The following is a 13,606-nucleotide window of genomic DNA, read 5'->3' as shown; positions in this document are numbered from 1 at the left end:
AAGAAAGAAAGAAAAGAAGGCAAACTTTTTCTGAGGAGCATTTCCTACGGTGGGAAATTTTACCAAAATATAACTAAAAAAAAAACCCACCTGTTGAAGTCTTCAGGAGTACTCTAAGGATACACTACAGAATACATAGTTTCTGTTCATCCCTTTAAAGAGTTTTCCACATGAGGCCAGAGGTGTGTCCTCTAATTTAGCATTTTCCAGCTCAGATTAGTAATTACCATGCAGACAGCAAAATCCAAGTATGAGCTGCCCAGCAACATGCACAACATGTTATCAGTCGCTGGTTTCTAAAGTGAACAAAGCTGGTAACTTGGTAAGTCAGCTGCTGAGCACAAAAGAGGAATAGATGAGAGAGTGATGAGGACACTGAACAGGTACAGTGGGAGTGAGATGGGTTCTCATTAGAAGAGGAGCCAGAAAGAATATTAGTAACCAACAAATACAGAAAAGAGGAAAATAAAAGGTTTGTTTTGAGGTATTTCAGTCAGGTGAATACTGTTCACCTACAATAAGGTACACTGCAGCACAAGGATATCCTTAAATTTTTATCAGTAGATTCAGATAGATAAACTGTTCTAAACAAGCAACCAAAATGCCTTCACCTTTTCGTATTCTCAGTCATACTGGTATCTTGTTTTTAGAAGCACATGATTTATATGTCAATATTAACTTCTGGCTAAATAACTGCTATTCAGTAGAAAATTTTCTCACCCCTAAGCAGCAAATAGAGCTTTTATTAATACTCTTTTGACTCAGAGTAGAACCAGAGGAATGGCCAAACTTTCATTTTAATGAAATGCCAAATTTTGAAACACTGATGGGTGGGGGGAAGATGACCAGGATTCGGTACAAATATAAGTACACGTGCCAAACAGCTTGTTCCTTGTAACTTCCAGCAGCTATTTAAATTTTGGTCCCAGGTCAGAAAGGTTTAAATTCTGAGTAACAGTAAAGGAAACTAACAACATTTAAAAAGAACGAATGCTGCTTAAAATAGAAAGATTGTGATGACAGAACTCTTAATCTTCATACACAAGCAGCATGCTTAAAAGAGCTGAAATACGCATCTCACAGCAGTTGAGAAGCTCCAACTGAAAATTTCAGTAAAACTGAGTGTGCATTAAGTAAGAAAACACAAGCATTTAAAATATATATATTTTTTCATATTCACAGAAAACATGAGTTAGAGAAGGAGACCTAATTTCATGTCCTTCCTCAGGGGTGGTGGGGAAGATATTTTAAGTCCCTTTATGTGGTTTTTCTATCCATTTCAGTGTTCCAGTACTTGCACTAATGTAAACTCGTGGCTTACAAATACTCAAATCGTCTAAACATCAGAAATGCCTCAAGTCCTCACCCAGTTTTATGAGCTCTAGACTTCTCTGTAATCCCTCAAGCAGAGTGAATGCAATGCTATCATCCCACAGGTTAGGTGTGAGAATCAATTCTGTATATTTTTAAACAGTTTTCTAGACTGAACAATAAATGAGTCTGCTGAAAAGCAAGTTCTGTTATTTGGAGCTCAGTCCCAGAATCCACTGCTACTCAGCGTAATAGCAACACTGATAACCCCGCAGCTGAGCAGAAGTAGTGCCTTCAGCTACCAGAGAAAGGTTGTTATAGATCAATGGCAAGGACTGTAAGATCTACTCTGCACAGCTCTAAAACCCAAATACTCTGTTACAAAATGAACAAACGAACAAAAACAACCCAGACGGGAATCATTTCCTTGAAACTGTCCAAAGGGAAGGAGCAAGTAGCGCTTTCTATTTCTACCAAATGCTGGTTGTAACCCAGCATGAGGAACAAATATTGCCCCCAAGTGAAGCCCCAGTCAATATCAGGTGGAAATCTCAGTGGTTGCTCCTTACTTCATGAGGAGTCTACACAGAATCTGTACATCTCCCAGCTTCCCTATTCTGAACCATACTAACCTTTCAGATCTGTTTCCATCTGAGCTCTTTCCCCGGGTTTGTATTCGCTGCTTTAAAATTGAGAAGGAAATCTGAGGAATGCACATTTATCTACATGCATTACCTGAGAGTTTGAGTTGTCTTCTTCTACCAAACTACTTTCCTAGAACACTAAGGCTGATAGAGAAAATGAAAAATAGTAACATTAATGTAAGGACAAATACATCAAAACAATCTTGACATAACTCTTCAATATACAGCTGAATGTAAGTGTAATGAATAGGATACAAGAGCAGAAGTGTACACTAACAACAAGATTGTAATAATTCATCTCCTCCTCAGATATAATGATAGTGACTAGCAGTAGGACTTGATCATTCTGATCAAGAAGATAAAGTTGCCACAAATTATGACATAAAAAGAATTTCCAAAAAGAAATACAACTAAAAGGAGATAGCTGCCAAAAGGCATCGAGATCTATAAATAAAAAAAAAATGGGGTGGGGAAGAAGAGATGGGAGGGGATTGAGAGTTTTCAAGCATGACAGAGCAAGTAAGCATTGCATAGTATTAAAAGTTCTTTAAAAGGATGCAGGCCATTCTGAGTGTCAACTTCATACAGACAGAAACAAAACTCAAGGTGTCTTCATGCCTCTTTCAGTACAGAACCTCTGCAGGCTACAACACCTGTGCAAGGGCTTCCTGTGCAACTAACACAGAGACACAGGCTGCTCCAGAGGAAGAGCTCCTCTAAAGACATCTGAAGAGTCTTTTTTGTCCGTCTTAAACAAAATTTACAGCATTTAAAAAATTGTCTTTTATACCTCGCTCTTCTCATCGTGTTGGTCAAAAAAACTCAGAAAACCAACCAAACCAGTTGGCAATAAGACTACTCAGATTGCCTAATTTTATGTACCTAATTCTGCAAAGCTATGTGAATATACCCTTCTCTTTAACTTTCAAATCTGCAGTAAAAGCACAGCAGCTCCAAATAACACAAAATATGAACCTGGATACAGAGTTTTAAATATCTGAAAACTAATTCATGGGAGAAAACAAGAGATTCATAAAGCAGTCAAGATAGTCTTTTTATTAACGCCTTAGCTTAAACAAAAGACATTTCTACTCATCAGTGGATTTCAGGTGGATTTCATCTTCCCAATTTAGATATATAGCTTAGGATGAGATGAATCATGCAATGAAAGTGCTTATTTCTCTCCACTCCAAAGAGAGCCTACAGAAGGAGCTCACGCTCAGGCAGCTAAAGCTGGCACGCACCAAGCTGCCTCCTGATAGCTAATGCTGAAGTTCATGTTGCATAGTATGCTTAATGGGTACCATCTGCTACTGAATTAAAGAATTAGGCTAGAAAACTTTTCTTTCAAAAAGGGGAGAAGCAGCACTGAATCAGCACATAGGATTACCATTAGCTTAAGTTATATGTAAAAACCTTAGCAGTCACCACTATTTTGCCTTCACACAATGGGCAGAGAACTATTCATAGAAAAATAAGCGTTTCATTCAAATAAAAACCCCACACATCTGGTACAAACATCTGCTGAATACACAATAATTATTTTAAGATACTGCAGTCACATACAGAAACCTATTCAGAAGACAGTATCTTCATAAAAATACACATAACTGGATGAATATGCATTACTAAGATTATTAACTATCTAAACTCAGCCTGAACTTCAAGAATTTTTCTAAGGCAAACAGGGACTTGAGATTCAAAATCAGTAATGTAGTAGCAAGGTATACTATTAAACCAAAATAATTAATTAAGATTGAACCAAACAGTAAAAATCATCTTCAAGTTGTGCAGCTGCCACATCAATAAAAGGAAAAAGACAGCTAGTTTAAATAGCAGTCTCTTGTTTCAAATAGGACAAATCTTCTCAAATGCAGTACTTCTATCCAGCACAAAGTATGTCTTCTTAATATTACTCCTCCATTTACAAGTGGAGAGCTCTCTCTAGTCACTGCAGAAACAAAGAAGTATATTTTTCATCAATAAACTGGTCACATACAACACAGAGACACAAGGGTGCTGAGTATGTCTGTGGGAAGGAATAGAGATATAAAAACACTGCAAAGGAGTCTGCAAGGAAAGCAGGAACAGCCAGCCTATGGACAGCCCAGGCCATGAATTTATCAGTACCCACTCAGAAATGCCTCTTTCCTAAAACACCTCTTTCCTTAAAGGCCCCTATTGCATGGAATGCAAGACAGATGTGACTAGAAGAACATCCCTTATATGACCTAAAAAATATCCTGCAGCAGTAACAGGACAAAGTCATACAAAATTAATCCTTGATCTGACAAGTACTGCCCTGCCCTGAATATTCTGATAGTAAATACAAGGTAACACAAAGAGAAGTACATGTAGCCTGTGATCCTAAAACTACCATAAATAGGTAGGTACCCCATTTTTTGGCTAAAGTTTGAGTGCTACCAGTAGAAAAGGATTCAGTAAACAGAAATTTAATAATAATAAATGAATTCTGCTTAATATAATATTAAAAGATCAAGCTTTACAACAAAGGAATGCTTGTACAGTGCATGAGCAAAAGGTCCATTCAAATCCCCTGTCAAAGTAGCCAACACTGATACCTAGAGAAGCATGTAAAAACACAAAAATACATAACAGTACCTCCCTGCAATACTCCCCGAGCTTCCAACAGTTTGCAGAAGTAGGATACAAGAAGCAGGTATTTGTATTTGACGATTTTCCTTCTGTGAAATGGCAGTTTCCCTTGATACTGATTTTCAATGTTTAGCCTCCTGAAATTCCTGAGGCAAGAAATTCTATAGCTTAATTACACGTTCTGTTGAGAACCACCTCCTTTTGTCTGTTTTCAATTCATCAGCTGCTAGTTTCATTAGATACCTCTTAGTGTGAGTGCATTAAAAAAAGATGGTGAATAAACATTTCCTATTTATGCCTCCTTTGCTAGTGATCATTTTACAGCATTCTGCTACACCATTTTTCAGCCACCACTTCGCCCAAAAGAATTCATGCTGCTCCTCTTACAGAAATTGCTTCCAATTGTTTTCATATTTGCTCTTCCTTAAATTCTTCCTTAAAACTTCAACATTATTCTTTCTGAAATTATGTTTAATTTCAGTTTTAGCTTTTTTTTTTTTTTTTTTTTTTTAATTAAGTGAAATAGGGGTGAGTGGGCAGAACTACATAAAATAATTCAGGTTTGGTTTTTTGTCAAAGTATAACCATTAGTCTCCCTTCCTAAATATTTCTAATCTTTGGCTGTTTTTGACATCAGTGCTGAGAGGCAAGAGTCAGTTTTGATCTCATCTTTTTAAATGTGAAGGTAAGTTTGCTCCTCCCTTCCTCCAGTATGTACCACACTAAGCTACCAATGGGAAACAATTTCTGCCATTTTAAAGTCCAGTCACTGAGCATTATTAAGTCCTTACAGTCTGCCCATCTCATGCAGCACTCTCTGCTCAATCTCATTAACACAGTGCACTGTGATGGAAGGGATCACTGGAGTAAAAGAAGGGACAAAGTCTATCAGTGATGCCTCTTCAGTTCTAACAGGAGTGTCTGTCAAGGTGGACATACAAGGAAGAGATCAGTGGTCCTGACACTATGTAAGTGACCGCACAGCAGTCTCTGTATCTACCTATCAGTAAACTGTGAGCTCACCTTTCTCCTATACCTTTATCAATGTGAACGCTCCCTGTTAGCATAATCATGGAGAATTGTTTCTTATGACCCCTCTCTATTTACCCCAACTCTCCATTTTTTTTTTTTATACTTTAGTCATTAATTTAAATGTATTAAGTTCTTTTCCCAAATCCAATGGCTGCCTGGTTTCTTCAAAGTTCTTTGGAGGGGGTACTTGTCAAGTAACTGTTGGAAACCCAAATAAGCTATTACCGTCAGCTTTTACTTCTTCATGTGTTTGCTGATACCTTCAAAAAACTCCAAAGAGATAACAAAGCGACATCCTCTCATAGCAGACTCTTCACTCTTTCTCAATAAATCATGTTTATCCATGTTGTCTTCACTATTACTTCTACTGATTTACTTGGAACAGGTTTCAAGCTTAGTGATTCTTAGTTCCTCACATCTCTCCTGAAGCCTGTTTAAACTAACCAAACAAAAATCAGTGTTACATACAGACTAAGACAGAACAGATCATGCATAACAGAATCTGTATCTTAACTACATTACATAGCTGTCAACACAGATTTGAAAATGACCTGCTGGAGAGGAGCTCTATGGAGAAGGGCCTGAGTGTGCTGATGGACGGCAGGGTGGCAGTGAGACAGCACTGTGCCCTTGTGACCAAGAAGGCCAACAATATCCTGAGGTAAATAAACAAGAGCGTAGCCAGCAGGTCAAGGGAGGTGAACCTCCCCCTCTGCTCTGCCCTGCTGAGGTCACATCTGGAGTGCTGTGTCCAGTTCTGGACACAAGAAAGACTGAGAGCTCCTAGAAGGAGTCCAGTGGAGGCCAACAAAGATGTTTAGGGGCCTGGAGCACCTCCCTTATAAGGAAAGGCTGAGAGAAGACTTGACTGAGGTGGGATGTTAGCAATGCTTACAAATACCAAAGGGTGAGGGTCAAGTGGATGGGGCCAGGTTCTTTTCAGTGGTTTCCAGGAACTTCCTTCAGATCAAGGGGCAATGCCACAAACTGGAACAAAGGATGATCCATGTGAACACAAGAGAAAACTACGAGGGTGATAAAGCATTGAACAGGTTCCCCAGAGAGGTTGTGGAGACTCCTTCGTTGGAGATATTCAAGATTCACCTGTATGCTTTCCTGTGTAATCTACTCCACCTTTAGCAGGCGGGTTGGAATAGATGATTCCCAGAGGTCTCTTCCAACTCCTAAGATTGTGTGACTGTGTGATTCTTTGTTGCTTCCTATGCACAGTACAGAGGTTCCTGGTTTGTTTGCAGTTCAGAAAGATAGACTTCTAGGGTGCTAAGAGTAAATGCAAGCCTCTAGAAACAGATGCAAAAGTTTTTATTTTCCTTAGCCAGTTCAAGCAGTGTCCTTCAAAAGATTGGTACATGATAAAAATTTTGGTACACGATAAAGATTTACTTTAACAGTAATACTACAAAGATTTAATTGTATCAAAAGGATTCTCTCATCTTCTCCGTCTGCAAATTATAGGTCCATAAATACATCCCGCTGTGCAGTAGTAGCTATTCAACTGTTTTACAGTTGTTGCAATTATCAGAAAATGCAAATGAGCTAGTGAAAATGCAGTTATTCATTTGTAAATGAGATACTGCTCAAAGGGAAGTTTAACTTTTAACATATTACTGGAAGACTGGAATTGAAAACTGCAGAAATTATAACCAAAGACTAGGCAACACGAGAGAAGGACTACAAGTCAGCTTTTAATATACACAAGTATTTTTATCCTCACCGATTTTACAAGGTTTCTAAATTTCCCTCTAAATTTCATGTTGAATTTCACTCAGTTTTTCTTCAGCTTAGTGTTGATCATTATTTTCTACTCATAAGTCCAAAAAGAATTGAAAGCAAATCTCATCATACTGAACTGATCAGTTGCCTTTCCTTGATGCAAGCTCTAAGGCTTCACTGGGTCTGCCTGTGGCAAGTTTCACTGTGATCACGTTTTTACTGATAAATACAACGATGTATATAAATCCACATACAGCAGTTTCAGTCTGAGTCTGCCCTCAGCTTTCTCTCTGTATTTTTTATTGGTTAACAGAAGTTTGCAATTTTAGCACCAACAGAACAGTCTGGATTCAGGATGTTTAGTCAAGCATATGGAGGAAAACAGGCAAACAAACAAAACCCTTTTTCACCATGGTAAAGAGATCATTGGAACAAATGCACAATGCACAGTCCAAGTTTTTACAGCATTTAAAAACAAACCACTATCACGGATGTTGAAATATCATCTTTCCAAACATAAGATGAAAACATTTCCCTGACCTGTGCCAACCTGGGTTCATGAGGGAATACTCATTTTAATGAGTGACAATGTTACCAACATAGTTGACCAAGAGAAGGCTGCTGATGTAATCTGGATTTCAGCAAAGCTTTCCATACTGCTTCTCACAGCATCCCAAAGGGTTACACTGGGGTAAATGGGGTTATGTTAGGCTGGCAGCCAGTCACTAGTGGAGATCCACAAGGTTGCATTCTAGGGCCACTTCTCATTATCATCTTCATCAGTGACATGGATGCAGGCCTTGGAGGTATACTGTGGAAGTCTGCAGACCTTACTAAATTGAGAGGAGCTACTGATTTCCTCAAACATAGAGAGACCCTGCAGAGTGATCTTGACACATGAAAGCACATCACCAATTGCACCAAAAGCACCAAACGCACAACCACCAGTGCTAGATTCTATACCTAGGACAAAGCAATCCTTGACCTATGTAAAGACTGACTGGAGGACAAGAGGTTGGACAGCAGCCCTGCAGAAAGGGATTTGGGTTTCTGGTTGACAGCAAGTTGAATCTGAGTCAGCAGTGTGCCTCAGCAGCCAAAAGGGCCAACTGTACCCCAGGGTCCATCGGATCCAGCACTGCCACCAGGCAACAGGTGGGGTTACCCCATAGTGTTCTGTGCTGTGTGGCCTCATCTTGAGCACTGCATGCAAGTCTAGGTGCCACAATATAAGGACATAGAACTAGCAGAGTATTTAAAGGAGAGCTACGAAGACAGTAAAGGGTCAGAAGGACACAATATGTGCAGAGTGGCTGCGGTCCCTGGGTTTGCTCAGCCCAGAGCAGAGGAGGCTGACGGGTGGCCTCACAGGGAGCAGAGGGGCAGCATTGAGCTCTGCTCTCTGGTGACAGCGACAGGACCTGAGGGAACAGCATGGAACTGCGACAGGGGAGGGTCACATTGGGAGTTAGAAAGAAGTTCTTAACTAGTGGGCAGTGAGCATGAAACAGGCTGCCCAGGGCTGTGGTCATGGTTCCAAGCTGCTGAAGTTCAAGGAGTAATTGGACAATGGCCTGAATTTTGGGTGGTCCTGTGTGGAGCTAGATGCCAGACTCCATGATCCTTGTGAGCCCCTTTCATTGCAGATCATTCTATGATTTTATATCTTAAAAGCCTCTGGTGCTGCTCAGCCTTTCAATCAGCTCCAGCTGTGCTCTCACCAACACTAAGAAAGGGGGAAGGACCACCTCTCTCAATCTGCACTCAATAGTTTGCCTAATGCAGCCAACAACAGTATTAGACTTCTCTGCTGCAAGCATATGGCAGATATTCATGTGTGTCCTGATGTGCACCAAGATCGCCAGGTCCTTTTCTGCAGAACAGCTTTATAGGTGGGTGGCCCTCGGCACAGACAGGTGCCTGGGGTTGTTCCTCCCCATGTACAGGACTACACATGAGGCTCCTGTCAGATCATTTCTCCAGACTGACAAGGGCCTTCCAAAAGACAGAATAACCCTTTGGTCTATGAACCATTCCCATTCCAGTTTTGTGTTCTCTGCAGTTGTGCTGAGGGTGCACATGTTTGATCACCCAGGTCAGTAGCGAAGGTGGTAAACAGCACTGACCCTGTTTTTGAGCCCTAGAGTATACCATTAGTGATTGAACTGCAGCTGGACTTTACATCACTGATAACAACCCACCAAGCATTTCAGCCGGTTTCTAGTCCCCCATGCTGTCCACTTGTATGTAACTTTTCAGTCTGTCTATGATGATTATACGGGAAACAGTGCTGAAAACCCCACAAAAGTTGAGATGACATTCACACTGCTGCCATAATCCACCAAGCCATCACAGAATCATAGAATCACTCAGCTTGGAAAAGTCAAACCACAACCTAACCATGCTACCCTAACTAACAACCCTCCACTAAACAATGTCTGTGAACACCACATCCAAACGGTTTCTAAACACATCTAGGGATGGTGACTCAACTGGATCCCTGGGGAGACTATTCCAGGGATCCATCACACCACAGAAGGTGGATTAAGCATGATTTCTCCTTTATGAATCCATGCTATGCCAACAATGCCTAACCAGCTACTAGTCCTTCACACTTGGAAATTATTCTAGCTTCTGTTCTTCATCTTTTCCAAAATAAATATTTCTGTATCTATAGAAACACACATAGTTACTAGCAGCTACTAATGGGTATAATAACTGGGATGTACTTAAAGCAACTAAGAATCTCAAGTCACTCCTTAAACAAACTACTTATTCCAGCTACACACTGAAACAACAGGGCTTCTTTTTTCTCTGACAAGTGGATCTAAACTTGTAGTAACATTGTTGCAGCTGTAGCGACTGAATGAACTCAGAGAAGAAACAAAAATACTCTCCTCAACATCCCAAACATGCCTAACTGTTGGGAAAAGTCAAGTTTATCAGGCATATGTCTGACAACCAGGCCTTTTAAGAATTTTTCTCACCTTTAAATAAAGCACTTTGTTAAACACATCCTCCCTAGTTTTATTCCCACATTCTGTCAAGTTCCTGACAGTAGTAGTTCCTGTTCTCAGATTCCTTGGGCTCCCAAAAATAGAGACATGAGGAACTGTAGGGAGTACCTTCTCTGTGTTTTTTCCTTAACTTCTTTTAACTTCTGTCTTCCCTGCAGACTGCACTGTTATGACACACACTGTGTTAAAAGGTGCCTTCAATAAAAATAGGGTTTTGCATTGAACACCCTTTCTTGCCCAATACATATACCCAGAAAGTACACATCCCTTCAACCACTAAAAATTCATCAAAAACCTTTGGCCAGCAAAGAGGTGATACAGTATTCCAAAAACCTAACCAATTTTAAAGGTTTCCACATACTGGATAAAATGGGAAATGCGTGGCTAAATGGTACATCAGCCTTGCAAGCCTTACAGCAATGTGTGGGTGCCCAACTTTTTGCCTTGCCTGAATCACACTGAGTGGAGAGGAATTGTTTTGGACAGCATACATGTAGGTTGTTCCAGAAGTAATGCCTCCCATTTTTTCCAAGGGAAATACAATCACTAGAAATAACACAATAACGCTATTTAATAGAGCAAATTCTTTGCCATAAAACACTATTCTTCTACGTAGTCACCACCATTAGTTCCGTACTTCACCAGCAATGAACAAGAGTCTGCATGCTGCACTCATAAAAATCTATACTAGTGGAGATGATTCACTGTTGCAGTTGTTACTGCTGAAAAGCCTCACCATACTCACAGCCACTGGTTGGTCTCTAGAAATGTATTGATGAAAGTAAATAGGTGCCATTTTTTCCTCATGGAAGAATTCAGTGACACAACTTTGCTTCCATATGCACTTCCATGTCAGATGCTCTTTCATCTCATGTCAGATTCTGTCAGACTGCCCCTCTGCTGCCATCTGTCACTCAGCAACAACATGTAATGGGATATTGGTGGGAAGGTGTATGGGAACTGCTGAATCACAGCCTGAACCTCTGACTGATCACCTGAGGCAAGCAATGAGTCAGCCACAGGCACACAGGTGAAGGCAATTCACCTGGGCTGCCGGAAGGGATGGAGCCTGGCTCCGCCTCTCCTAGACCCACTGACTACTAGCTGACTACTAGTAGGGAAGGATCTCTTCTGGAGATCCCTCCTGTCAAGTTTTGCAGCAAGCCCAGGATAGTGGTAAGCTTTCTATCTATTCTCTTTTTGTTATTATAATCTGCTTTGCCAAACTCTCTTGTTTATTTCATAATTATAACATCTTTATATTCATTGAATATACAGAAGATGCAGTTTCTACTACCCTACCGCTAACATCTTCCTTGACGTTGTGAGCCAGCGTCATAAAATGGGAGGCATTACCTTCAGAGGAGCCTCTGTGAAATACATACTGTAGTAAATGTATAGAAAATAACAAATCCTATATTATTTTTTAACTGTTTATTGAAACATAAAAAGCAGCAAAACCATAAAACTTGTGGGATACATGACCTTGCTTCTGTGAAACTAATGCATCACTCTGGTTTGATGGCAGTGACTGCAATTTGTAGTGAGCTCTCAAGGTATACATCAGATTTCTGATGAAATTTTTCTCCTCCTGTGCTTCACCCTTGCAAAGTTGCTCACAAATGGATATACTGCCCAAAAGCAGTGACATGAATGAGGCATGGCTGTGAAGTGAGAGGTATTTCTTTCTGAAGACTAGTAGAGAGACACTGTCACATTTTTTTGATTGCAACTCTACACATATCATCTGAAAGTTGGCAGGTAATGCATTTATGCCAAATGAAAATGAAGTCACAAATAAGCCAAAAAATGATATATTTTTTTTTTGCAATTTTGAAATGCATTCTCAAATTCCTTTATCAAATTGGAAAGTACAGCTGAATACTTTTTGCTGTTCACAGGGCTGCATTTAGTGAAGCAAAGCTCATAACCTTACTGGCCATGACTTGGGCTGGCACAGCACTGCCCCCCATGCCCTGATTTCAGCCCAAATGGGACTCGCAGCACATTGAGGTTTGGTTGGTGCTTAAGGCTAGGCTGCTCAGTGGGAAGAGCTGCTGCTATGATGGGGCTGGGCACTGCCAGCTGGGCTGGGCTGCAGCTGATTGGACATGCCTGCAGTAATGGCAGGCTGCAGTTGTGGTTTTATACCATATTACACATCTGACTAAGTGCTTCAAACACAAGCTGTGGCATAACACTGAACTAGAAGAGCAGATTACAACATGAATCCTGGCTTCTTTCAACAATTTAGTGATGTACTGCCAAAAAAAAAAAAAAAAAGTCAATTTTAAAAGCCATGTTGTACACTTGGCCAGGGCATGTCTACTATGCTTCTGATAGACCAAGGATGATTGCCTAACAATAGTTTCTAGGATATTAATAGTCGTTGCAGTGAGCTGGTTGACTAAAATATTTTAAACAAATTTGGACGCATTCCCAATAAGATTATAACAATTTCCAGGCAGCTGTAACCTTAGGCCAACACTAGTTGACAGCATCCATTTAAAAACTCTTTCACACTTGTGCAAAGTTAAATCAACTTGGCACTCTTTCTGGTAGCCAATTGTCTCCTTAAAGTATGAGCCCTATTCATTCCATTGAATTGCTGCATTAAGGGGACAGTTGGCTGGCATGGGGAGGTTTGGGCTGATTGACAATGTGCTTTAGTCACAAAGAAGTTGCAGCAAGAGTTTCTAAAAACCAAAAAGCAGTTAAGACTGTGAATAAATGAAGCTAGTTGAAGACGACAAAAGTACAGGATGTTTCCGGGAAGAAGCTGGTGGTTCAATAAACTTCCTATCTATGACTAATCCTAAAGCTCCTTTTCTCTCTTGCTTTGTAAATTTAGTACCTCAAACACTCCAGTGAATTTCTGTTTATCACTTAACTCCACACCAGCTAAATATTGCAACAGCGGTTAGGATTTGTGGAATTTTTATTTTTGCAGAGCAGCAAAAGCTTAAATAGGTAAGATCTGCATTCATCCCATTGATGGGATTTTATTTTGCATGTGAAATGTTAATAAAAGAACGTTGAAGAGCATTTAAATACTCATTCTAAGGAGATTACAATGTTCCAACCATTCTTTCCTTTGTGAAGCTTCAAAGACACAATACAAGAAAGCCATAGAGTGCTTGGGCCAAAACAGTCCCGGAGACTGTTGAATTTATTCATGATCCCAAGAGATACTAGAAGCATTGAAAGAAGAATTTGATACACTAAATTGACATATGATACATTTTACAAGTG

The 13,606-nt window shown here is 40.1% G+C and overlaps 2 protein-coding genes across 2 annotated transcripts in view; one reads left to right on the top strand and one right to left on the bottom strand.

Moving 5' to 3' along the window:
* Positions 1–13,606, bottom strand: part of YES1 (YES proto-oncogene 1, Src family tyrosine kinase) — a 51,817-nt gene that overhangs the window by 27,891 nt on the left and 10,320 nt on the right. The window lies entirely within an intron of this gene.
* The window catches only part of LOC128091252 (translation initiation factor IF-2-like), a 50,640-nt gene continuing 43,206 nt past the window's right edge, over positions 6,173–13,606 (top strand). Inside the window, exon 1 of the mRNA XM_052704305.1 lies at positions 6,173–6,264. Within this exon, the coding sequence (XP_052560265.1) occupies positions 6,173–6,264 (92 nt within the window). The remainder of the gene's footprint in view (positions 6,265–13,606) is intronic.

Source organism: Tympanuchus pallidicinctus, unplaced genomic scaffold, assembly GCF_026119805.1.
Source record: "Tympanuchus pallidicinctus isolate F22 unplaced genomic scaffold, pur_lepc_1.0 scaffold5, whole genome shotgun sequence".
Lineage (NCBI taxonomy): Eukaryota > Metazoa > Chordata > Aves > Galliformes > Phasianidae > Tympanuchus > Tympanuchus pallidicinctus.
The sequence above is the reverse complement of the archived record's forward strand: the minus strand, read 5'-3'. Positions and strand labels throughout refer to the sequence as shown.